This window comes from Ammospiza nelsoni, chromosome 17 (genome assembly GCF_027579445.1).
Source record: "Ammospiza nelsoni isolate bAmmNel1 chromosome 17, bAmmNel1.pri, whole genome shotgun sequence".
Lineage (NCBI taxonomy): Eukaryota > Metazoa > Chordata > Aves > Passeriformes > Passerellidae > Ammospiza > Ammospiza nelsoni.
The window spans coordinates 5,753,705-5,780,646 of NC_080649.1; the positions used below are offsets into that span (position 1 = coordinate 5,753,705).

General features: G+C 44.3%; 1 protein-coding gene across 3 annotated transcripts in view; it reads left to right on the forward strand.

The window, feature by feature from the left end:
• PDGFA (platelet derived growth factor subunit A) overlaps positions 1–11,332 on the forward strand; it is a 36,161-nt gene extending 24,829 nt beyond the window's left edge. Inside the window, exons 6-7 of one of the 3 annotated variants that reach the window (XM_059484070.1) lie at positions 1,406–1,579; positions 10,205–11,332. In XM_059484070.1, the coding sequence (XP_059340053.1) occupies positions 1,406–1,539 (134 nt within the window). In that variant the 3' untranslated portion in view covers positions 1,540–1,579; positions 10,205–11,332. Of the gene's footprint in view, positions 1–1,405; positions 1,929–7,163; positions 9,382–10,204 lie in introns of those variants that run through there. The other 2 variants (XM_059484071.1, XM_059484073.1) reach the window with 2 other exon arrangements.
• Positions 11,333–26,942: the final 15,610 nt, after the last annotated feature.

Genomic DNA, 26,942 nt, shown 5'->3' on the forward strand with positions numbered 1-26,942 from the left:
GGGATGAAATGTTTTTCTGTTTTACGTTCTGCACTCATTTCCTCTGTCCAGGGATCCAAACTTCTTGGTCTGATTATGTCTTTTTCTGAGGTCTTGCCAGATCAGAAAGGACATTCAGAGAGGACTGTCCAAACCCAGTCTCAGCATTACAATATGGTGAATGGTCACTGATTCTTTAGTCAGTTCATTACATTTAATTCAGTGCTTCATCTTTCCAGACCTGTCCTTCAGTTGATTTTGTTGAGTGAAACCAGGGACTGTGTGCCAGTTTGCTTTCCTTTTCTCCTGTCCTCTGTCCTGCCTGGCATCTGCTTTGTTAAGCAGTGCATGGTGACTGCAGGCAGTTGCTGCTCTCCCAGGTTCCCAGGTAGCTCCAGCACTTTGGCTTTAGGCTTTTTGCTCTTACTTGAAACAGCATCTTCCAATGGGCTTCAACATTCCACTTGCCTGTCCTCCTTAGGTCCATATTGCCTTTCTGTGGGCTGTTTTCCAGCCATTCTCTGACTTTTCCATCCCTCTTGTTTCTGTCTGAGGAAGGGAAATGATTTTCCCTTCCTAAGATGTGTCTCATGTCTGTTTTCTCTCCTCCTGCCTGACATACCAGCCTTTGATCTGGTAGACTCCAAATCAGTTGGTTTATCTGGGCATGTGCCCTGAGATCCTCTCTCCCAGACCCACAGGCCCATAACTGACCCCTGACATGAAAGGCAAATGCTTTAGAGAAAAAGATTCATCTTTGCATTTGGAAAAAATACTACTGAAGACTCTTTGCTAAAGCGCTGTCCAATTCCAGCAGCAGTGTGATGCTGGAATATTGGCATTGAGGCTGTTCCAGACATCTGACACTTTGACTGGGATCAGCGGCCCCGTTTATGTTTTAATTTGAATGTTTCAGACTTTATTTTGAAGTTTCAAAACTACCTCAGATTTGCATGCTCATATTTTACTGTAAAGCGAAGGAAATCATGTTTGTAGGCCCCTCTCATGGCTTTGAAAATGTTCTGGGTAGTTATCTGACCCTCACTTGGGCTGGAAATCATGGTTGCTCTAAAACAGGCATCATGTAGAGGTTTTGAATGAAGTTATTTCCTTGGTGTTTCTAATACACAGTTTGTGCTGCTAGCAGATCTCAGAGTCAGGTCAGCTCATACGAATCCCATTTAAATTTCCTTTAATTCCAGGTACAAAGCCTATCAGTGTTGCATTCCTCAAAAATGAACCTATGTTTTGTGTTTATTACTCAATTTAATTACTGTCTGTGTTCCCACATTTTATTAGCAAGGCATTATTCCGTGTCTGAGCTTTTCTGTGCTGCTCTTTGCTGTAGCATCTCTGTGGCACAGCCTTGAGCTGGTTTGTATCCCTATGTCCTCTGAAATAAAGAACTATTGTTATCCCATTTTAGGCGAGGCCGAGGCATGGAGAAAAGCCTGTGCAAGGTCATACAGCAAGGCTGTGGCAGAACCAGGGAGAGGACTCAGATCTGAGTGCTCATCCAGTGCCCTAAATCACACGACCATCTTCCCTTTCCAAGAATGAATCCTTGCACCCTTAGAGCTAAATACTGAAAAGATTGAGGGTAAGTCATTTTGCCTAATTACTGTGCATTGGATACGTGATCAAAAGCCACTGCCATATTGTCAGAGAATGTAATGATTGATGAAAATCCATCTTTCTGCCCATGCAATTATGCAGCCTTTTATCCTATCATGAGCCAGTCATTTCCTGCTTCTCTTAGGAGTCAGCCTTTCATGACTTACAGTCAAAATTATGCACATAGAACAAGACTTAGATTTTATGGGAATTTACAAAAATTCAGTAGACAATTTTCATTCTCTTTCAGTTCAGTGTCATTCCTTCCTTTTATGGTGTGGGTAACTTTTCCATGGGGAACTGTTTTTATCATGGGCTCAATCTGAATTTTTTTCCCAGGCCCTAACATGGAAAAACACTTTAAGAGATGCCTGTGTTTGCTCATGTTCAAACTGGTGCCTGAGCATGCTCCTAGGTTTGGACAAACATCTCATTGACCTCAGGCAAATGGAGCAGAGTTGATGCTTTATTTTTTAATTAGTGTGTGCCTTCCTGACACAGGATCCCAGTTGTGGGCTGGGGGTCTTTGTGCTCTCAGAGCGTTGAAGTATTTCGTAAGCAACCTCAAAGATGAAGTAACAAAACTTGTATATACAACTAGGAAAACAGCTGGGATGTGCCACTCCTGCTCCCATGGAGGTTGCCATTTTGAATTACATACTTGTTATTTTTGGGGAAAATATTTTCTTAGCATGGGTGGATTCAGGACTGCAGTTGCTAATGCCAGTGAGCCCATTTCAGATGATCTGTTTGGGTACCTCAGGATATAGTTTGAAAACTCACAAGTTGTGCTGATAACAGACAAATTTTGAGAAATTTTTGAGAGCAAATTTCATGTGAAATCTGGCAACTTGGTTTCAAAAAAAAAGAATTAGAAAGGTAGAATAAACAAGACCAAAGGCTCGATCACTCTTTTTTTTCAGTTGTGGCATGCCACCTGTCCTTTTAGTCATTCTAATTACTTGCTGCATCAGGCTAAAGTATGTGCTGAAGTAGCTCAGAATCACTGCAACATGTGAAAAGTTAGGACTGGTTCTTGTTGAACTGCTGCCTATTGCCACAGCATATGACTCTGAGGTGGGGCCCACAATCACAGTTGTAAATCAAAGAACAAGTCATAGGTTAGGTTCTGTTTTCCTTAGATATTGTCTCTAAGTTTGTTTTCTGTATGCTGGTCTCGAGTGACGTTTGGTGAGCTTTCCAATTAGGTGGAAAGTCATGAGTACCTCTTTCCCAGCCTGAAGGTAAGAAAGTGCTAACTCTTAGTCTAGCTCATCATCAATGGATGAAATTCTGGGAGCATCCTGGTGATAGAATTTCTGCCACTTGAAGATTTAATCTCACATTTTTCCAGGGTTACTTCTTCCTGTAGAGAGGAATCAGATAATTTATTTGTTTGACTTACTAGCAGGCCACCAAATCTGAATTGGTTTGAGTTTTGAGCAGCTCAAGAATTTCTGTTTGGACTGATACTTGTGTATGCCAGATGTCTCCCAAGTTCTTAGATAAAATATACAAAAAAGGCTCACTTGAGTGCTTCAACAGAAAAGAAGTTCACATGTGAAGGCTGCAGTAGTCCCTGAAACCAGTAAATAAGGAGGCCAAGTTTGTGACAAGTGTTACACACTCATCTTCAGATCAGACTTGATGTTTGGGCCTCTATGTACTATCTTTGATCTTGGTAATGAAGGAAACTGGGTTTACTGTCCAGCTTTGAATTCAAAGTAGCTGTTAAATCAAGTGTGCAAAAAGCAGAAGTACACAGAGATGCAGTCGAGCCTACAGGGCTTGAAATCCCCAGGGATTTTGAAAACATCTTAATTCTTGAAAGCAATCACAAATAAGTAGGAGAAAAGCATTTTAAACACTTCTGAAAATCCCACCCTGGTTTATTTGGCAGGTGAAAAAAGGATCCAGAAGAGATACTACTTATAAGGATCATTCAGTGACAAAGTATGTGTTCGCAGAGAAGGCTCATGCTTAAATCTTTCAGCAGTTAATTATCATCTTTACAGACCATAATACTAGAATACTTCACTTATCAATGCATCAGGGCTTGGATGAACTTTGAGACGCATGAAAACAAGACACTCCTTAGGCCTGTGGTAGCTCTGTGCTCTGGTAACTGATCAACCAATTACATAATTGGTCAGGTCTCTGCCTTGCAGGAGCAGATACAACTCCATTGACTTCTCTGGAGGTGACACTTACCTGAGAACTGACCCGAAACTCTTGCCATGAAGCAGATAATGGTTTCATATTTTGCTGTTTAGTGTTGTTGTAAAAATAGACTCATTTCCTGGAGCAGTTAGAAAAAGAAAATAGGGAAAAGCAATTTCCAACAGAGACTCATCCACGCTGGAATTCAGCGAGGACCCCGGATGTGAACATGTGCTGATAGAAAACATAAAACAGCAACTTTGTTTAGGGAAGCCTCTGACCTGTCAAAAATGCAGAGCATTTCTTACCAGACTTTTCCTTGGCAATTAGTGGGTAGAATTACTCATAGAAATTGTTTTGTTTGCTTACAAGGGGAGAAGTAAGACATAAATTCAAGATAGCCCCTCTGACCACAAGAAAGACTCTGTTCACAGAGGGCCTGTGGGTAAAGTGCTGTGTGGCCTTAGCTCCCTTTGGGGATGAACTCAAACTTTTAGACCTCAATGAAGTATAAAGGACCCCTCCAGACTTGCTGGATATCCCTAGCTAGAATTTTTTCATCAGTCTAAGAGACTTAGGCATCCACTTTTAATTCATTTTTACGTAACTTTCACGAAACACTTGTTGGCTTCAGAACATCTCTGTCTTTGTTCTGAAGAGAGACTAATTTGACCCAATGATGTTATTGTGACTTCTGCCTTCCATGTGCAGGCAACAGCACTCAAACCTTGGTTTTCAGACATTTCAGATGCGGAGCCCCTTCACTTCAGCCATGCTTCACCTTTGCTTAGCACTTTGGCTTTACATGCATTTTCTGTGTAAAGGTGGTGCTGGTTTAATCTGAAAACCAGGGAAGTTTCAAAAGGCCAGATTTCACCTCTGGGCCCTGCTCAGCTGCTGGTGGAGTCTGTGTGGGGCCAGAGGAGGAGGGAGAGAGGGAGAAGAGATGCTCCAGCACTTCCAGTGTGGGTGAGGCCTGAGGGCTCACCCCTCAGACATTTCTTGGCCCAAACTCACCCACTGTAAAGCATTCTGCTCAGAGGTCTCCTTGGAGCCAAGAAGCTCATCAGAAACCTGCTCAAGATCTGAATTCCCCTTGACTGCAAGGGGTTTCCACAGCAAAAGTGACAGAAACATTTATCCCACAGAGTGGTTTCTCCAACAGGCCGCACAGGAGTCGGACAGGTTGATGCTCAGCTGCTGTACTTCACTGATTGCCCCAAATACTGCCTTTAAATCAAAGTTTAGTTGCTCTGGGATATGTTTCTTGTAGAAGTGCTTCAGAAGAGCTTGACTAGCTTGTACCCATTTGTTGTGATGAGCCTCTGGCTCATCCAGAGTGGTTGGGCCATGCCTGCTTAGCTAAAGGGTTTTGGGACCTTGCAGCTGGGGTTAGGGAGTGCAAATGTTTCCCATTAGCTCCCTGCATACCCTAAGTTGTGATTCATCAAGGGAGACAGTGCAGAGCTGAACTTGAGGCCTGTGAAATGTTTCTTTGAAGTTACTTGTGCTTAAAGTTAGGCATGATCTGAGTTAGCTTGCTGAGCTGAGGCCTGAAGGAGCACACTGTGCTAACACAGTGCAGTTTAGTCTTTTCGTCTTAAGCATTGTCCAGAGAGATGTGAGTTTCAGAAGGGTCTGAAACCTTTCAATAAACCATTCCATAGTAATGAGGGAGAGCTTTATTCCGTGGTTTTCTACCAGTAAGCTCAGGTATACTGGAGAGCCCAGAGCTAAGCTTGCCCTCTCTGGGCCTTCCCCTTCCTTAGTTTCTTCAGAATGTTTCTTTTCAAAGGCAAGTGGGAAAAAGAAAATCCTAAAATGGGACCTAAAAAAAGTGGGGAATTAAGCAGATCATATAATCTTGATTCCTTTATCTCACTTAATTAAGGAGAAGTTTGCCAATAGTGATCTGGTATTTCCTAAAACAAGCATATATGAAGAACACTTTGAGGAACTTCAAAAGAATTTTCAGGCTAGATCAGGAAAAGATAAAAACAGAAGTGGAAACTTCTAATACACTTTATATTTCAGTACTTACAGGAAGTACATTGTTGCATAGGATACTAATGAATTCTGCAGGAGGAGGTTTCCAAAAGAAAAATGAAATGGCACCTTCTCTATCTTAGAGAAAAGGTCTGAGGGCTTTTGCAGTTATGACAGATATGCAGTGGATATGTATGGTCATATCACCTGGAGAGAGTCTATCTCTGGCAAAAGGCTATTTGGAGTTTCAAGTGTGTACACTATTGAATTTCTGTGGCAACTTCCTGGTCTAGCTGTGAAAAGTGATAAAGGAAATGGTAAAAGTCTATCTTGCTTTCAGTAGCCCTGTTCTACACCCCAGAGGACAGAAATGCTGCCCTGTGTGCAGCTGGGTGCAGGAAGCTTGGCAGGAACAGGCTGGAGTGGCTAAGGATGAACACATGAAGTTGGTGCTGATGTTCCCAACCAGGTAGTGAGGCCAGAAAAGTGAAAATAGCAGCATGGATACTCCAATACACCAGTGACACTTGTCTGGAAAAATGATTACTTGACAGAGTCTTAATTAACTCAAGTGAAGAAGTAATTCTAAAATCCCAATTTTGGAATCCCAGAGAGTTAATGCTCTCAGAAAAGATGTGATACAGGATTGCTTCACATTTGTAAAGCACACAGAAGTCACAGGTTAACAGTTTTGTACTGTTTGAAGAGTTCTCTGGTGTCAGCAGAGTCCTCTGTGGTGCCTTGAGAGTGGAGGGTTTGTGCCCCAGGCTCAGCTCAAGTGTTTAAGCCCAAGTATGAACATATTTTAGGCAGCAAGGCATTTCCATCAGGACTGAAGTACATGGACATTTTTTTCTTGTCTTCAGGCAAGACATTTAAATATGGGTTTAGTTGCTCTTTGTATCTTCAGGGCCCCAGATCCTTCTTAGCCTATGGTCACTGGAAGGCTCTCTGACTGAAAATCCAGAGGCCTTTGCCCTTGTAAAAGTTTCTACTCTTGCTTGGAAGTGAGATTTGGACTCCTGAGTTACAAAGATGCTTTAGCAATTGTTTTATCTGTCTTTCTGCTTCTTTATAAATCAACCTGCTTGGTCTGAACTGAATGTTTAAATAATAAACAGCTAAAAGACTCTCTGATGGCTTCTTTCTGAGTGTTTCCCTTAGGGAGCCCTTGGGATCACATGGCATCTGCCCTGACCTTAAGAACCTGCTTTCTGGAGGCTTTTTTACAATGCTAACAAACCTCACATTTTAACTAGCTGTTAAATAAGCCAGTCAGTGGTAACTATTCAGGACAGGGATTAGGAGAGTATTCTTGCTGGCATACAAGATGGCTCTGTCCATGTGCTGGCCAGGGATGAAGGGCTGGAAAACTGTGTGGTGTAAGAGACTATTAATGTGATTTTCCACAACTTTCCTTGCAGCTGCATTTTTGAGACGAGAGAGAGAGAGAGATGGCTAGGCTTGCAGTAACATGTTGTGCCATCATAAATGCTACAGCCACCATCTGTTTCCAGCCCACGACTTGAAAGAAAACTGAGCAGTAATCTCATAATTCACATGAGTGTTTTACACTTGTGAACCCTTCCCAACCTTTGTCTAATAATGAGGGGAGTGCATGGTGCTAAGTTTTGTATTTTTCCTGTACGTATTAGTGTTTATTTGTATGTCTTCTCCTGTTTTGTTGTTTTGTGGGGTTTAAAAAAAAAAAAAAATTCACTGGGAGGAAAATCAGACCAGTTCCACAGTCAAAAGAAACATAATAAAGGCAAAATCCCAATTCCATTGATCCTGCTGGCAAAATTCTCCAGGAAGAGGTGCATTTAACATTCCTCAGAGTGTCTGTCTTAGTTACTTGTTGATGAAAAGAAAGAGAGACATTAGCCAGGGAAGAGGCAGGTTGCTGAACTGCCCTTTCCCTGCAGAAGCAGAGCTGCTACAAGAGCTGGACATGTGCATTTTAAACTGAACCATAGGCAGGATGGTGATGGAAGGTTGGATTTTAATGAAAACAGATTCTTCTGCTAATCTTTGCTTGGGGCTGGCCCTGGGCAGGATTAAGGATCCCACCTGCTGTGCCAAAGACACGCTCAGGTCGGGGCTGCTGGTGGGTGGGAAGAACACAAACATCTGAGAGTGGCTCTGCTGAGCAATCCCAGTCTGTCGTGGTGCAGTGCCCTCAGGGAAGCCAAAGAGTTGAGATGATTTAGTTGATGGAAATACTGCTCCCCTCCAGCCTGCAAAGCTGGAGCATCATTAAGGATTTCTTTCTGGCTGCTCTTCGAAACCAAGGGCTGCTCTGTCTCTGGGCTTCCTCTCACCTTTGGACCCTATTTGCACATCTCCTCCTACCACAGCTGAATGAACTCCTGCTCTCCTCTGGCCTTAGGAACAATGGCTTTCATCATCTCTACCAGACTGCAGAGCAGTTCAAGGATGAAAGGGCTTCTCATTTCATATATCCCACTGCTGCTAGAGCTATAAATCATCGATGGACTGAATTTATAGCCAACTGCTACTGCAAGCAAGTGAAATTTATTTTGTGTTGTCATATGTATGGTCAAACTGTCCAAGAAGTTGCCAAACAGAACTGGGCTGCTGCTGAGCAACCCATTCAATCTATTCTCATTTTATTTAAAAATAATAAATAACTGTCAATCAAAGGAACTTATTTTGACATGTACTACCTGCTGGGTGATCTGCAGTATCTCCAGGATGTGTCTGTAAGTGGAAGATAGCTGCTAGCTGTTGCCAGGTCCAGTAGATATGACATGAAGTTCCACCAAGAAAAGGTTTGTGGGCTCAAAAGGGTTGGGGACAGATTAAGGGCCACCTCCTTTTTTAACATTAAAAATTTAAAATTTAAAATTTTGCTCGCCTGAGAGTGTTTGGTCAGGTAGTCCAGGGGTCACAGTGACTTCTGCTTGAATCGGTGACAAATCTCCATTGACCTGTACAGAGCAGTGGCCCTTCTTCTGTCTCCCAGTTTGCAGACAGGTGGATTGCTGGTGGCTCTCTGGGGTCTGGAAATGTGATCTGTGCCTATTTTGGTGCCTTTTGATGGCGATGAGCTAAAAATGAGAGAGTAGAAACTCTTCAAGCTGCTGGGGTCTGAATCACATATTTCTGTACGATTTACTTAGAGAGCCAACGAGCCTGGGAGGTTATTTTTGTGTTTTACCCAGGCTCATTAATTAGCTGGGGAGTGTTGGGAGCTGTCATATTGAGCAGCCTTTCCCTGCTCACTCCTGTTGTCCTGCTGGATTCAATCCCTGCAGCCTCCCACCCCACTGTCTGTAGTTTCTGGCCACATCTGGAGTGTCTCCCTGCACACGTGCTGGTAGGAGCCTCCTCCCTGCTGGCACACACGTCATGGCTTTTGGGGTCTGTGGAGTCACAGTCATCCTTCCCAACATTTGTTTTTCCATGAGGGGGAAAGAGAGAAGGGCTACGGGAAGGGCAGTGGCAGGGAAGGCCTTTGACACGAAATTCCCAGGAACAGGATTTGCACATTTTATGACCGTTCAGATGGAAATGCAATGGAGCTGAATTATTCCTCCTTAATCCTGCTTTCTCACTTTCCTCCCAGCAGCCTCTTCCCCTGCAGTTTAGGTAATACAGAAGCTTATAAACAAATCCCACCGCGTGAAAAATAGCAAAAGGGGGGGGGGGAAGGGACCTGGGTTAGGGCTGTGATGGATAGACAGGTGGAAGGCAGGCACCAGAAGGGAGGATGAATGGTAAAAGCCTTTGATGGAAACACTAAAGAGCTATTGAAAATCCAAGGGGTGGGGGGAGGGAGGAGAAAGAATAGCAGGAGGAGGGAAAGCAAGGGAGTCGTGGCCCCGTCCCCCCGCCCTCTTTCTCAGGATGTTGAAAGTATTTGTCCTTCGTTACAAAATGATTGAACTGCCGCCAGGCCAGGCCACCCTTCCAGCCATTGCACTGGGAAACTGGCACTTCTGAAAGCCTCGTCGCCTCTCAAATTTTATAGCTTTCCCTTTTTGTGGGAGTTTTTGTGTTGTGCTGTTTGCAGGATTGTTTTCAGATTTGCCGCGTATCAAAGAGAACTATGTTTTGTTTTTGTTGCTCTGACAAACACAGAATCCAGGTAATGAAAAGAAATATTAAAAAAATAAAGGCACATTTTTATCAGAAAATACAGCTGTCTGCCTTTTATTGAGTCAGAATTTCATGCATTTGGTATTCATGGTGTGAATTTGATTTACTTCTAGTGCTTTTTGAAGGAGAAATTTCATCCTACAAATAGAGCTTCTGCTTTACTAATGTCTCTGTGTGCACAAAAGTGGTGCCTGTTCTTCAGAGTCAGAGTAGTGAGGATGACCCTGTTGTATCATAATTAAAATGGATTTTGCATCACGTACATGCAGACAACAGTGGGAAAAAATAATCTTTCCCCTTTTCAGAATGGTTCCTGAAGCTCTGCCATGTCTTTGACCTGCAGGATCTACAGATGGAAAGAGCTGTTGAAGATCTGAGTACGAGACTGTTCCTGCTGCCAGAGGCTGCATTTGTACCATGTATTTATATGTGTATGTATTTATATAAGCCTGATGCTCGGAAAGGACTGGAGCCGTGTGCGTTCTTAATTAGATTTGGAGGTCTGTAGATGCAGCATCCACCCAGATTCTTGTTAACCAAGGGAGGACCCAGGGCTCTGAAGTCTGCCCAGTGCCACTCACATGTCAGAGAGGTCAAGGAGCTGGTGGTGCCCTGGCCAGGGGGTGACCAGGGCTGGTGCCTACTCTGTGTGTGGGGTGAGTGCTTGTCTTGCTGTCCCATCATCTGCATCACCCTCACTGCAGCCCCAAGGGCACTTCTCTGAGCACACAGGGCAGACAGGCAGCTGTCTGTTGCCTCCAGGATTAGATCCTGGGATTAGGACTCTGATGGGCCATGCCATATAATTAAAATAGTCCTGGAGGAGCAGAGAGGCAATGTGCCATCCATATACAGCTGAATACCAGGGGGCTGTGCTTGCTCACAGACCCACTGCAGCTGAAAGTAAATCTCTCCACTAACATTAATTTACAACAGCAATTTCCACGTAAACATCTCCAGTGCCTGGTTATATTCATGAGTTTGCAGTGCCCTGAGAGGTAACACTGCCTTTGCCCCCAATTCCAAAAGAGCAGCAAGGGTAAGTAGTTGGCTCAAGGTTAGGTGGGAGTCACTGGGGATGGTGCTCCACACTCCTGCCTTCAAAGGAATTTGCTGTGGTGACCAAAGCAAACAGCCCCTGCTGTTACCACGCTGGACTGTGGCATGTCACTCGCACTTTGTATCTGAGATGCTGTGTCTGGGTAGGTATCACTGTCCTTGTGAAACCAACTTTTACTTCTGGAGCGTGGGTGAACGCTTGTCATCGTGCCAGGATGACACAAAGTCTAGAAATTATGATGGCAATTCAGGTCATGGGATAAAGGGGGAAAAATGCTGTCTCAGAAGTGTCCCCGTCTGGTGTCACTGCTGGTGATTATTTAAGATGCAGGACATGACTGTGGCAAAGATCAGGTTGTAGCTGATATGAATCATGCCTTGAAATAACACTTTCCTTCTTACATTGTGAAAATTACAGCAGTATGGGAAGTGAGGGAAAATGGGATTTCCCTGGAGGTTAAAGATTTTCCTTTAATCAGCTTTCATAATGTTAATTAAACTTTTGGAACAATGGCTGAGTCCTGGGATCCGCCCGCTCTTGCATAACTATCTCACAATGCTGATTTCACTTTCATGTTTATTTGCCAGCACGATTCCAAGTGAGAGCTGAGCAAGATCTCCACACCAAGGAGCTCCTTGGGGGTTTGGGAGAACTCACCTCCCTCTGTTACCTCTCCTGGGGAGAGAAGGCTCCAGCTCTCCCCTCCCAAGGAGGAGCAGCCTAGAGGGATCAAAGCACTTTGTCTGTCATCATCACCCCATCTGCAAATGGGGCTAATAAAAACTTACTGGTATTTTGAGGCTGGTGCATATAAATATATACCCACCCATATGGAGAAAAGGGTGTGTTTATAGAGATCAGTACATGGATACATCTATTCCGGGTAGGTAAGATGGATTACAGTGCCACTTGTTCCCTGAATTTTTCACTCTTTCTGTAGCATAGTTGCTATGTGCCCATGGGAGCCATGGTCCCTGCTCCTTTCAGCAATGGGCTTAATATAACCTGGTCTCACATCACACACACAGAAAATCTGGGGAATGGTTCACAGGCAGGGCATGGCATTGATCACTCCAGCCCCATGGGAATGGGAGTTGTGCTGGGCACATTTCCTGGGCCTCTTGGTGCCAGGCTGGGACATCTCTCCCACTGGTCTGAGATGTGTTGGTGAGCCCTAGAGCTGGGCTAGTGATGTCTCAGAGCAGCCAGCAGCCACACAGGTGCAGGGGGGGCACACACGTCCAGACCCACAGCCTGGCCACTTTGTTCTTCACGTTAGGAAGGACTTGCTTCAAAAATAAGGTATGAAAATGTACAAATGTTGGACATTATCAGGGGGAAAAAAAAAGGAACCTATTATATTTTAGGTCAAAGAGTTATCTAGCTCAAGATTTTTAAATATGTGCAAAATGCAGTTAGTGCAGAAGGGCCATTAATCAGCCTCTGGAAGAACTGCCTTTTCTGCCTATTTTTAAGCTGCAAAGATGAAAACAAAAAGCGAGGAGTGCAGGGGCAGCTCCATTTTCCCATTGTACAGAGCAGGAGGGCACCTCTATCTGTGCAGGCTCCTGCTTCCCTGGCAACATGTTCTCAATCTCTGCAAAAGCTGTTGGAATAGCCACACAAACTACAGGGCACTTTCCCTGTTGGCACACGCCTTTGTCTGCTTGGAGGAGCTGCTCTGTAAACACCACTGCTGGACGGGTTTTATGTGACTTATTCCTGATTCATTGGTCCTAAATTAGTAGCCCCAAGGCACATACCTTTGCTACAGGCAGGGAAGGGATTGCCTTTTCTCCCCACCTTTGGGAACTTTGACCTGCTGGGATCACAAACTGTAGGAAATCTCAGAGGCGAAGTCCCAGGTACTGCCAGCAGTAAAACCCAGGAGTAAACAGATTAGATGTGTTTGAAAGACATTTCAAGGGAGCTTGGGCTATCTGGCTCAGCTTCCCCACACCACCAGCATGATTATTTCAAGACTGATTTTAATGGCACGAAGGCTTCTTCCTTAATACAGGAATTGGCTGTGTAATTTCTACATATATACACATATATATTTATCTTATTTTCCTCTTTGGCAGTGAGGAATTGAAACTTCTTCTCCACACCCCTTTGATTAGCACAGGAGTGGCAGGAGGGATTTTTCCTCTCTTAGTCATTCTGGACAACCTTTGAGCCCAGGTTTACCACCCTGTTCCCATTAGGAAGCTGCAGAGGCCACGCGAGTGAGTTCCTGGCCAGCTGGGAGCTGTCAGCTGCCTTCAAAGCCCTGGCCAGCCCTGCTGTGATAAATCCATGCTGAGGTGTGTAATGCACATGGTATCAGCCCCAGATCCCACACAGTTCCTGTCCCAACAGGGATAAAAGCTTTTTTAAAAACTGGAGTACAAAAGGGGAAAACCTACTTCTTGGACTTTTGAGTCAGTTTATGGAGCAGTCAAGAGTGTTAGGGTTGGGTCCTCTTGGTTTTAACCGAGGGCTGCTGATTGTAGGTTTTACCAGCCTCTCACAGGGGTGAGGTGAGAAAGCCCTAAAAACTGAGCTGGTCCTTCCCAAATCCTCCCTTTGCAGATGGCAAAGAACATTGTTGATTTACACAAAAAAGAAATGCAGAATCCACTCTAGACATTTTGGGCTGAGACAAATGAAGACTTTGTTTTTGTTTTGTGATTCTGGCTTTGGCATCACCTTTCCAGTTCTCTTTTGTTTGGTCTCTCAGTGATTCATCTCTCCATTTCACTTCTCTTTTGTTTGTTCCATAATTGCTGGCTTAACCTGGAGGCATGAGGCTTCCTTGAGGAAACATCACCAGGCTGTCAGTCAGCCACGGGGAGGTGGTACAGCTGGTACAGTCCTTCCTCCCTCTCAGGAGTGAGTGAATCATCCCTTGAATATGCAATATCATCCAGGACAGAAGCCAGGATTCTCAACAGGCACATGAATTCGAGCATCTCTGGAAACATTATTTCCACATTTTGGGCAGACTAAGAGACAGTAAGTAAATAAGCAAGCTGTGGCATTTGCAATCTCTTGTAGTTTTATTTAAAGTGACTGCCTGTGCTGGAAATGCTTGTGTGGGTATTAAAAACACAGAGAGAAAAGCGTGTATCCTTGATCTGATACTGCCCAAGGCAGCTTCAGGGTATGGCCCATTTAATGCCATTGAGCAATCCATTGAACAGTTAAGAACCCACCAGAAACAGTAACTGCCTGCTTTCCTCATGAACACTCACAAGAGCCAACACATCCAAACCCTCTGTGTTGCTGGCCTCTGGATTTCTCCTTTAGAGCTGTGTCCATGCTCTGCAGGGAGTTGTTTCCCACTGCCCTCGCTCAGGAGCAGTGAAAGGCACATGGGCTCCTTCCCTCAGCTGGCATCTTGTTCAGAAGTGTCTCCCCTCCAAGGAAAAGAGCAATTTCCCATGTTTTCCTGGGCTGTAGGTGGGATGTAGCCAGAGAATCAGGGAATATTCACTGCATCAGCAGGTAGTCCATGACACAGCATTTCACAGGATCAACTGGTTTTCCTATGCTCATGAATCCAACAAAGTGCCCTGAACATACAATGAAATTTCCCTGCTGAATGTATGAGAGATACAGTGGGAAAAGAACAGTGCTCTGACTGAGCTGGGGAACACTGGCCAGGAGAGCTGTGATACAGTTTTCTCTACTCTTATTAATACCAGGAGCCAAGACTTTTTCTGCTTCGCTTTTGTGCCAAGGTCACAGCTATGTGTTAACCTTCATCAGTCCTTCTGATGATAACAGTGAAAGCAAAATACCATTAAAATTATCTTCCTATATGTTTAAAGCACTCTGGCACTTTTCCAGGCAGTGTTTGTGCCCCTGTTTATGCTGCAGACCCTGGTGACCCTGGAATACTTTTATTTACGACAGCATAAGCATCATTTCCATGGCAACATGCTTTTCAAGCTGCAGATTGGGGATTGCAATTTCCTGAGCAATAGAAGAAGCGATGGTGGATTTTTTTTTTCTTCCTAATCAGCTAGTAGCAACTTTCATGCGCAAAACAAGCAGCCACAACAAATCAGTTAAAAGCTACATTATCATCAAGGCAATTTGAAAGCTCAGCATGGTTAGCCTAAAAATAAAAGAGAGTTAGATCCAGTTGTTTAATGGAAATAGAGATGGTGAGATGATATCCTCACTGCTGCTCTGGTAAATTGGCTTCAATGAGCTCTGCAATGCTGCCTAATGAGGAGCAGAGCAGTTCCCTTCACTGCAGTGACACATTATTTACAGGAAGGCTAGGACAGTTATAATCCTATATGGCTTCAGACAACGCTTTCCCATATTGGAGGAGCTGACAAAGCCTGTTTGAAAACAGTCCAAACTATCAACAAAGGAGTGTTACTAACGGGGATGTTGGTTAGCAGCTCATGTGAAACTGCCCTTGGTGCTCTCTGCCTTCAGAGAGCCCTGGGGTGGAGCTGCTCCCCGGGGTGAAACAGCCTCCTGTGCACACAGAGGTGCTAGCACAGCCCTGGGGACAGAAATGCAGGATTGAGATGGGGAAACATCACACAGCACTGCTTCCCTCCCCAAAAGGAGTCTTCAATAGCAATTAAGTGTTGTCATTCCACCAATAGGATCACTGAGGGCAGAAAGATGCAATGATGTGCCCAAGGCATCTGACAGGCAGAGGTGCTCCCTGGAGTCCAGGACACCATCCTGTCTACCAGGGGATGTGACCCATCTATCAGAGCAGGGTGTTTGAAGGCTGGATCTATCACAAATCTGTCCCCTGCTCAGCCAGCTTGGTGCCCAGCATCACTGGGACCATCCCTGCTCGCTGGAGATCAGCACTTCTCACAGCTGCTCTTCTCACCATCTCTCAGTGGCAGAAAATTTGCACTAAAAATACTGCCTTAATTCTGCATTCAGAAAAAGGTGAGGATTTCTTTCTTGCTAGGTTGCCCTTGAGAGCAAAGAAATCTCACTCCCTATCCAGGCAGAATTTGATGCTGACCAGGCCAAGCCCAGGGAACTGCTGTGTACCAGGATGGGTGTACTTAGCAGCACTGCTCACACCTCTCTGCATTATCAGTTACTCATATCTCTGAGCTCCAAGTTAGACCTTAATGGTGACACTACAGAATTATCAGAGACAAATTTCTAAGTCATAGTACAAATCTTTTCAGAGAAAATAAGTGCTGCTGCTGGTCCCACCCACCAGAATTATTTGAGGTGACAAGTAAATAAATATTAAACTACATTCTGTAATGGTAAAAGTACACTCTACTTGCTAAAAACCACGTTCACACTGATTTGCTTTGGGCCTCCAATAGTTTTGGAGCAAAACTTCCACTGGTTTTGAAAGCAGTGGGGCAGCAGAGGTGCCTCCAGGGTACTGTATTTATTACCTCCCATCTTGTGAGGTACAGCTGGCCATTAGCTCTCCTGGAGGAAGCTGAGGAGATGCTGCTTTCAAACACCAGCTTTTCCAAGGCAGGGCCTGTGAAGTGTTCTGGGGTGTGAGCTATTGGACCAGCCCACTGCAGAGCTCAATGTCAAAAGCTTCCAGGACATCAGGATCTGCACTAGGCAACATTTAAAAGTTCCTTTTGACCCAAACCATTCTGTGATTCTGTGACCACTGCACATTGATGTGCAATGCCAGCATCGCAGCATCCTCCTCCCTTTGAAGTCACTTGTCAGACTTGATTTGGAGTCCAGGCACATGGGATAGGAGCTCAGACAGCCCCTAAGCACGTTCTGCCCCAAGGAGAGTGCTCAGCCTCGTGCTGGCTGGCGATGGGAGAGCAGGAAGGGTTTGCAGCCTGCTCTCATGGTTTAGACTTGAACTTGGAACTGTTTGTTTTTGCTACGCCACCCCTTCCGCCCTAGTTAATAGTCAACTTTGAAACCCAGCTTTATGTCCCATGTTTGATTTACATTTCAAATGCAGGGCCAGCAGGGCAGGCTGTCTAAATCACTTGTCAGCACAGGGGAAGGAGGTGACACAGTGGGAGGAAAAAGTGAGACGGGGCTATGGCCCAGTATAAACGTTCAGGCAGCTGGGCAAAGCTGTTCATGGGAGAGTCCCCAGTGAGGACAAATGCTCACCTTGCCCAAAGGTTGGGGTCCAACCCAGGCACCACACAGCGACCAGCTTGTCTCCTTTGATTTATGCTCTATTCCTCCAGCTCTGCAAACCTGCATCCTGTTTTCCTTCTCCTCTGCAGCTGTACGTGGAGGTGAGAGCTCAGAAAGACCCAACAAGAGGAGTTTCTTTTGAATCCAAAAATAGCCTGTCATGATTTTACTGATTTTTTTTTTTTTTTTGGTCAGCGTGTCGCAATCCTAAATTTATCACTGAATTGGCATACAGGAAGCTGCTCTAATCTCCAGTTGGAGGGCACAGGGCAGAGCGAGTTCACTGGCCACTCTCAAGAACCGTCTGGCTGGAAATATCATTTTCAGCTGCTCTTTGATGAGGTAACATCAAGGAGCAGAGTGACTGCACACACCACCCAGGCCACTGCCAAAGGCTCTGCAGGGCCAGTCAATGCCGCATTGAGGAAAGGGGAAACATTTGCAAAATCGGTCAGAAATGGATTAAATGTGTTTTAAAGTAATTCCTGTGCAGACTGTTTACTTGGAACGGCACAAGTATGATCAGCCTGTCCTTAGAGACCTTCCCAGGCCTGACCTGATGGATGTGGTGATGCCTAATCCTGCCCTGATGGCTGCTGCCCAGAGTTGTGCTGTGTGTGCCTCAACAGCTCATCAGCAGGGCCCTGCTTGCCGCCACACACTGCCCTGATGCCTTTGTGCAACAGGGCAAGCTCTTTCTTTCATCTTTTTATATTAAACACAAGATCCTGGGGCTGCAGGAGGAGCAGCCAGCCCCTGGTGGGGATGGCAGGTGGAGGAGCCAGTGTGGAGGCACAGCCCAGCACCACCAGAGGCTGGTGAGAGCATTGTCCTCTCCACTGAGCTCACATTTGCCCCAGCTTCCCAAAATTTTGCTGGAAATACCTGCCTCTGTTTCTTGCAAGCATGTTAAAAACTACCTGCCAGGTTCAGCTGATGTAAATCCTCATAAATTCATTCACCAGCCTTATTCCCTGAGAGCTGCTGCTTAATGCTCTGTTTCTTCATAGCTGCAATTTCTCTCAGTTTCTTTTAACATGGTGCCTTGCTCTCAGTTTCACCACACACATCCTCTCTATTGCCAAAAAGGCACTGATGAACATGAGCTGTGTTACCAGAAATCACATTCCTGTTCCTGCTCCTTGGCTCATTTCTCCCTCATTTCCCTTTGCCTTCCTATTTTAAGACTGCATGCATGACATACCTGTCAGCTAGATCCACTCAAATATTTATCCAGTAATTTAATCAGTGGATTTTATGGTACATTGCTAACTACATTGATGATTTTCTCCTCATTCACGTAGCTTGGGTTGCAGTGTGGTAGGGACCTGGAAGGCTGCAGGTTCATGGGGGTCTATGAAGTCAGAGAAGTTTATAAACCATGAGAAATTTCTCCTTTTTTCTGACACCTGTGAGGAGCCCTGGCTGTGTGCTGTGCTGAGGGGAAGGGGAAAGCTCCAAGAGTTGCTGATCTTGGGCATCAACGTGACCCCACATGAGCCTCAGCTGGGGCCAACTGCCAGCACATGCAGAGGGAAAAGCAAACAGAAAAGGGGCAGAGTCCACTGGAACTGGGAGTGAGGGATTTTACCTTTAAATTTCAGAGAACACCCCCTTTTTCCACTGCCTCCTAATCTCCACTCATTCAGAAGACAGAAACTGGACTTTCATAGGGAGATATTCCCCCCAAAGACAGCTGTTAAGCCAACCCCAGCCTTAAGAGGTACACCAGGCCTCCAGGCTGTGCTCCTGGAGCCTACCATGACCCCAGGCTGGAGCTCCCCAGAGCCAGGCACCATGGATGAGCCCCCCAAACCCCCCTGCTCTGTGCCCCAGGGCTGCTGAACCCTGGGCTCTGGTGCTTTGGCCAGGCAGCCCTTTCCTCACCTCCAAAGGGGCCTCAAAGCAAGGGAGGAGTGAGAGCTAGCACCCTTCTACAGTGTGAGTAATGGCTCAGCAATACCTTCCCCCGGGGCAAGGTATGCTCCACACACCGTGATTTCAAAAGAAGTTTTAAAAAAAATAAAAAAATAAAGCAATGAAAGAATGAGGAACTAACTTAACACACCCTGTAGGCAGGTTCTGGCTTCCCAGGGAGAATTAGAGAACAAACTTCCAAACTGTGCTTTATGTGTTATAAACAGCTTTTTCTTTTGCCCCTTCCCCACCCTGAACCCCAGGTTTTGTTTTTGTTTTTTTACAGGGTAATGCTCTACCTTGACAGGATGAGAGAGATGTTGTATATGTGTAGCTAGAGATACTCTATCACCCATTTCCATTAATAGATATTAAGAATAGGGATAGAAATGATAATCTCCCTCTGTTGCATCCTGTGCCCAGTCTCCAGGAATCCTGTTACTTAATGTTTGAAACATCCTTTTGGAGGATAGATGGATGTGGTTGCCCCCCACTCATTCCTGGCTCTGGAAGCAGCAGCACACCCTGAGCTCTGCTCACCACAAGCTCTGGATTTGGCTACAGAGCTCCAGGCATTTGCTGGAGGGCTTTGCTGGGCTGGTGTGCTTGATGTCTTGCAGGATAGGGAAGATTAAGGATTTTATTGCGTTCCCAGGAAAGTTCAGTGCAGAGTTTCATTGATTTGTGTGACCCTCATGGTTTGCACAGCTGGGAAAGAAGCCTGGGAGATCCCAGCGTCCTGTCCTTTCCTCTAACCATTAGGCTACACTTGGAGAAATATGGGACATAGGGGAATTTACACTGTCTTTCAAGCATGAAGGTTGCTCCAAAAAGAAGCAATATTCTTATACAATTAGAAGCATAAATCTAGAATAATTACATAATAATGTATATTATCAGTGCATCAGAGTAAGTGCCAGGCTGGACACAGTGCCTTTCAGCATACCTTGGCAGTTTTACTAAAACAGCAGATAAGTGGAGATTGATACAACCTTGTCAGAAGTGTGGATACTTTTTTCCCTCTGCAACACCTGCACTTAGCTGAAATTCCACACGTGATTACATTTTCCTTGGGTATGTCTCCTACAGCAGTGGCATGAGGCCTATTAGGAAATAACTTCCAACTTACTGAAATTCAAAGCATTTTCAGTGCATCAGTAACCTCAAACAGCTCTGGTTAATTGCTGGAGTGACACTGCCCTCACATCTCAAACAGCATTAGCTGATATTAGCTAGAATATGAAGATCAGAAGATGAAAACATTTTAGGCTGGAATGTCTCTTGTGAAGACTCTTGCAGATGTAGTCAGACTAGGTAGCTCAGCATGCCCTGGTTTTGTCAAAACGCTTTGATAAAATTATAATAATAATTGTAGTATATTAGTTAGTCCTCAGGGATAGCTCCATTTTCCATGCATGTAACCTTTGCTGCTTTGGGATGCAAGCTATTTGTCTTGGCAGCCTGAAACAGCCCATAACTTCACCATGATAACCATTTTTAGTTTGGCCTGTAGATGTATTTTTTTCTTTTTCAAATCCATCTGTCCTGAGAAGTCAAATTCCTGATTTTATCTTGAACCACCCACCCTCTTCACTTACAAAGAAGACCTTGGAACAAACCCTCATCCTCTTCCTTTGCTTTTTGGTTTTCCCTTGCCTCATTCTCAAAGAGATTCATGTTTCTGTTTCATTGTGTCTGGGTTAAATGCTTCTGTCCCTGGAATTTCTGTACTCTGAGTTTCTGTATTTATTACCTCACAATAACAGCAATAACAGCCAAAACACTTTGTTGAATTTACAAGTTTTAAGAACAAGAAAAACAACCCAGAAATCATTTTCCTGCCTTAGCAAAGCTGTTGATGATGTGTGCATATGTGAGAAAAGAAACCAGCTCTTCCCCCATCCTTTTCTATTTTTCTCAGAGGCAAAACCAGCAAAAACATCTCTGCTAGAGAAATCATTGAGACTCTTTGGCAGTGGTTTGCCATTCAGCAGGTTCATTCAGGCTGTTTGCATGGGTGATTCTTTTTTCAGATGTCCAGCATCCAAATATAGCAGATGTGGATGTTTTCTGTCTTTGGAAGGAGAAAAATAGTCATTTTGATGAAGACAGTGGGACTGATGCAAAACACAGAGTGAGACCTGGTGCCTGGTGTGAGCCTTGGGCTGATTTTCATCTCCACATCATCATAGGGGCAGCTGTGAGGAGTCTGTAACTAATTCATAGCAGAACATGGGGCTATTCCATGTTGCCATAGGTTCAAGTTCAGCCCAGAATCTGCACAGGGTAGGAGGGACATAGGTCTGTCTTTGCCCCGTTCTTTCAGAGCACGAGCTCCACAGCCTTTGCACCACGTGCTCTCATCAGCTGCCCAAGTGTGATTAGGCCTGGGCAAACTCAGCCATGGGGGAAGGAATTATGCTGAGGAATTGTCTTAGGAGTGCTGTGAAAGTGGCAGCAATTTGAGAGACACTGGGAAAAACGCCTCTGGTAAAACATGTACTTCTTCACCAGCATTTTAGGCGTAGGCACAAAATGATGTTGAGTGTTTCTTGCTTCCCACAAAGTGCAAAGCTGTTCCTTTAGGTTCATCCCAAATCCTCCGAGTGACTAATTCCCTCTCAGAGCTAGCAGGGAAGACATGTTGGTCTGTTACACAGACTTAGCAGGGATTACTTGGTTTATCACATCAGTTTTCCTACACTCCAGAGCCACTCTTATTCCCAGCCAGATGTTCAGAGGAGGGCCCAGCATCTGGGCAGTGCCTCACCAGACCCTCTGGCTCCTCACTGACAAATACCTGCAAAAATGCTTTTAATTTGTTTGGTTTGCCTTGTCACAGGGCCACAGGGAGCAGCCTCACAGGCTGGATTCAGTTACTTGGGCTCCCCCTTGGCCACCCCAGCTGGGTAGTCAGGGACTTTTTTGGGGTTTGAATCCTTCTCCTTGAAGGATTCATGGAATCACCCATTCTGCTGACAATCAAGATTGTCTTTTGGGGACCAACGTGTAGATATTCTTCAATAGCTTTCAGGGTTTTGCCTCTTAATATTAAAATAATTAATGTTAATATATTAATATTACTAGATATTATATTTTATTATCTCAAGATATGCATATTAATGAGTTAATGGCAATTTCTGGCTAATTAGCATCAAGTTTCTTTGATCATATTCTTTGCTCAGTTGACCACTTTACAGCTTCTGGCGGTTAGGTGTGATAAAAGCCTTGCAGTTGAAATTAATGGTAAAAATTAATTAAATTAATTTAAAAATTGTAATTTAAAAATTACAATTTTTAAAACTGTAATTACTATTGCTTTCAACATCCCCATCTGAAGAGTATTGGAATGATCTCTTCTAGAAGAACTGGAATGTGTCTTGTGTCACTTGAAGGTTACTGGGTGAGTACAAACACACCACATTTATTTAAATCTGTCATTTCCTTTCCCCTTGGTTACTCCTAATTCAACACCACAAAAGCTTTGCCCCCTTGATGATGTCAAGAAAAAGTCTTTGTTTCAGCCTGCTCTGCCAACGCAGTGACATAACCCGAGCTGCCAGATATCTCTATACACAGGTGTCATCCCTCTGGATCTTTCCAGTTCTACTGCTAAAGTATATCCCATTTTTTCTGATTATCTAGAAATCCTCCCTTCCCCTCCAGCCCAGTCCACCTTTCATCCCAGCCATCTGGAAAACTGCTGTTAAGCAATGCTATCTTTGTCTAATTTACAAGAAATAATTGATTTATTACTGTTACATACCTTCCCTGATTTTCCTGGACATGGCAGAAATAACAGGCTGTCCTGGTCTTAAAGAACTTCATATAAATTGCACTCACACACAACATTTCTGGGTGATAAGGGGACCTGAGCTCAAAGGAAGCCGCATCATATCTCAACTCTCTGGAGTTTTGAGAGGTTTATTTTAATAATATCCTGACTTTAGCATATACAATCCACGGTATTTGCCAAGCTTAAAACAACAGCCACAGGAGGATCCTGTCCTACGTTTTGCAACCGGTTCTCACATCAGCAGAGTGCTGATCCTGCATGGAATTCATTCCACATTTTATTCATTATCTGAATGAGTTATCAAGACAGCTCTCTGCCTGGCTGGAGGTACCAACATAGTGCAGACAGATTTTTTCCCACAGAACTCTCTGAAGCAATACTGTCAGCATGGCTATATTTAATGGGCTCTACCCATGCAGTCAGTCTCTCAGTGCAGAAGAAATAGTTTACAATCTCTGAAACCCTACACTCCTCTCTGCCACGGAGCAGGAAAAAGTAACATCTACCGTCATTCCTTTTGCATGTCGCTGGGTCCAGGGGGAAGGGAAGGCTAATAAGACAATGAGGACATTGAAAACAATATTTTGAGAGGCAGAGCAAGGCAAAAAAACTTTAAAAAAAAAATCAGTAGTCAGCATCTGCAAGCAATCTTCAAGCACAGCTAATGGCTGCCCTTAAATTCACATATGTCATGCCATTCTAACCTTTGTTTTAGGCTCAGTTTAGAAATAACCTGTGATCTTGTTTATATCATTGCTGTTGCTGAGTGAAGAGTTAGGACAAAGACTGCTGCATGCAAAGAGGTTTCCCCAAGTTAAATGCCACTATGGAGAAAATAACTGACATTTTGGGCAGCATTATGTGCTTCAGAGTCCTGTGCTGTAGCCCTGCAGAATGCCTGACAGAGCTGCCACACGGATTCAGGTAAAGGTCATTTGTCCAAAAATGATTTCTGTGAAATAAAATTGCCTGTTTGACAGTTTTAAAAAGAGGTCTGGTTCATGAATATGGCAGAGAAATGTCACTACATGCTGATCAGGGTAAGTGGCAGGGTGATGGTGTGGCCTTCCCTTCACGTCTGAAATAAATCTCCTGGGGTGTGGAAGAAGGGTTGGTGAGTGATGTCTGTGAAACCTGGGCTGGGCAATGGGAAGGCTCCACACTGCACATGGCATGAGCACCATGGAGGGAGAACAGTCATTTAGTGAGGTTTGGCAGGATTTACCTTCAGAACAATAACACTGCTGAAAAACAAAATGAGCAGATGAGACAACACAGCTGGATGGCAGTGACAAGAGGGATGGAGAGCACTTTACCTGAGAATGAGCAGTGGCACAGCCGTGTTATGCAGCTCATCATGACTGAAAATGCACCTCAGCTGTGGCAGGAGGGAAGCCAGGAGCTTATATGAGCCATCTATCTCTGTAAGTCCAAAACCTTTTTCCTATTGTTTTATAGTGCTACAGAGTTGGGATGTATAAAGGTTTTGAAATACAAACATTTAAAGGCTACCTTACAGCTCTAAGCTTTAGGATTGATGTCCATCACTTTTTACCATGCTGTATGTGGTATGTGTGTAGATCCCTTTTTAAAGTTATAAAATACATCCATTGTGATTGTCCAGGTCAAAATTTCCCCCTCTACATGGCATAGGCATAAAGTTGACTGCTCTTATGATACAGTTTAATTCTTAACTCTTCAGTCAGACAGGAAAAGATCCAGAGTTTTCTTGCCCACTATGTCCTCCTCCTCCCCCCTTTATGAAAAAAATACCAAATGTGCAAGTTATAAATAACACAAGTTATCTAACATTTCACCATATAAGGAATGAGCAGAAGTGGAAATGCTGATTTCTTTTTTGCCTTTAGCATTCAAATGAAATGGACAATGTAGCAAACTGAATATTCCCAGTGAAAATGGTTTGTGGGTAGTTCTGGTGTTCTTGTGCTCTGCTCTGAGCTTTGCTGGCCCCTTTGCTGATGATTCACCAGCCAGGAATCAGAAGTTTGACATTATATTCCTAAAGCATAATGGTCTCTGACCAGTTTGAAAGGAAGGGGCTGCCCTACTCTTGTGTTCCATCCTGTGTATGGGTAGGGAGCACACAGGAAAGGACTGTTTGTAGAAGCTCATGGGACATGTAGGTACTTGCCAGAGACTGTCATGAGCTCAGTAACACCATCTTCACTGCTGCCTTTAGCCAGGGAAGGGATATTGTGATGGCAAGTACAGGCAGTTAGATCTGTTGTCATATAGATTAATCTTGGGGTAATGTTTGAAGCTAATCTGGAGCTAACATTGGAGTTTGAAGGAACTGATTGTTTTAAACGATTTTTTCCTTTATTAAATAATAGGTGTCCTTCCAGACCCCTTTTTCCCCATGAGCAGGAGCTGATTTTGCTCTGGGAAGCAGTTTCCTTCCCTCTGTGCTTCTCCTCTGGAGCCTGAACTGGCCTCCAGTTAATTCATAAGGAATTGAAAAAGGGGTGAGGATGTGAAGCTGTTCTGAGCCTCTCTCTCTCTCATACAGGGAGATAGCAGCTACTGAAAAGCAGTTTTGTATCCCCTGGTAACACCAGGCTCAAGGAACATTTCACCAATAAGGAATCTGGCTACCTGGTTATTAACAGCCCAGTGCTTACTTATCTCCTACTCTATTTGCTCAAAACCAGGTATGAAAACATTCACTCTAAAAAATAAAAATAATGGGAGAATGCACTGATTTGGGAAACAAAGTGAGTTAAAGCAATGAACCACAGTACGTGTTTTTTTATACACGTACAGCAGCATAAGGAAACTGTGGGAAGCTAATTTGCAAGCCTGTTTACTGAATACCTGGAACAACTCCCATTTCCCATTTAAATTAGCTACAGGAAGCCAAGTGTCTAATTTGCTCCTCCAGTACCTGCTTATTCCACTCATTTATGTCCTTAGCCTCATGCATTTAGTAGACCATCTCTCCTGGCATTTCAGATGTTTATTGCTGCATCTATAGTCTGGAAACCTTTCCAGGGAGAAATAAATGCAGCCTGCTAGCAGACAGGGCTGGCTCTGTACCTGCCTTGCACCTCACAGGCACAAACAGCTATTTGGAGTCAGGAGAACGGCAGGTCAGGGTTGTAACATCCAAAATCCCCGGGCCAAAAACAGTATGCAGCTCTTGCAAAGGCAGGGGCTGAGGAGCAGCCTCCTATTTGTGGTCAGTGCTAAACCTGTTCTGTTTAGAGCTCTGGATCAAGCAAAAGATACCCAGGCAGGGAAATAATGGGATTTAAAGAATTCCCTTCAACTCACAGCAGCACCTCAAAGCTGCTTTCCAACCCCACCTGCTCAGGGCTGACCCAGGCTGTGAAGAAATCCTCTTGTTGCCATCGAATTTCCTTGGGAAAGGAGGGGACTTTGGGCTGTGAGAATTGCTGATGGAAAATGGTCCTGGGTTTATTCCCTGTGCTCTGGTCTCCAGAGCCTGCGAGCTCCAAGGCTCAGCTCTGTGACTCTAACCAATTATGGGCTGTGCTAGCCCTGCAGCTTGCTTTTCCAGAGGCAGGTCTCTCAGTGGAAAAATGTGAGAAGTATCAATAAATAGTGACAGTTTTGAGAGCACTAGGCCAAGGTTTCCTCTTGCCTATGGACACAGTTATATAATGGCTCTTCACCATCTGTGGACTTCTCTTAACCAAAAGCTGTCCTGGAATATGCCGGTGATGCAGACAGTGGAAAGGAAATGCCTCTGGTTTACTTGAAAGCTGGTTTACTTTCAGGAAGACTGAACTAGATGACATTTCAGGTCCCTTCCAACCCAAACCATTTAATGGTTCTGTGATTTGCAATGGCATAAAGCATGTGGAGCAGCATTTGAAATGCCTTCTTCTGCTGCTGATCGGTTCTGTCACCAGCCAGCCTGCCCCTCTGATCAGAGTGTGACTTTTTAATAGAACAGCAAATGCCAGTTCACTCTTATATATTTTATGCATTTGTTTGTTTGCTACTGACAAAAGAAGAAAATTCCTTTATTCTTTTCCCTCCTCTCTCTCCAGAGAGGTCAGGATTTATCCCTGAGTGATTACATGATCTGTTTCATGCTAATTAAATAGAAAGCAAGTAAGAACTATCGTTTATGGAGTCTTTAAGCCCAGAGGTCTTATTTTACATTTCAGAAGGAAATTGAAAACATTATTCCTTGGAGAA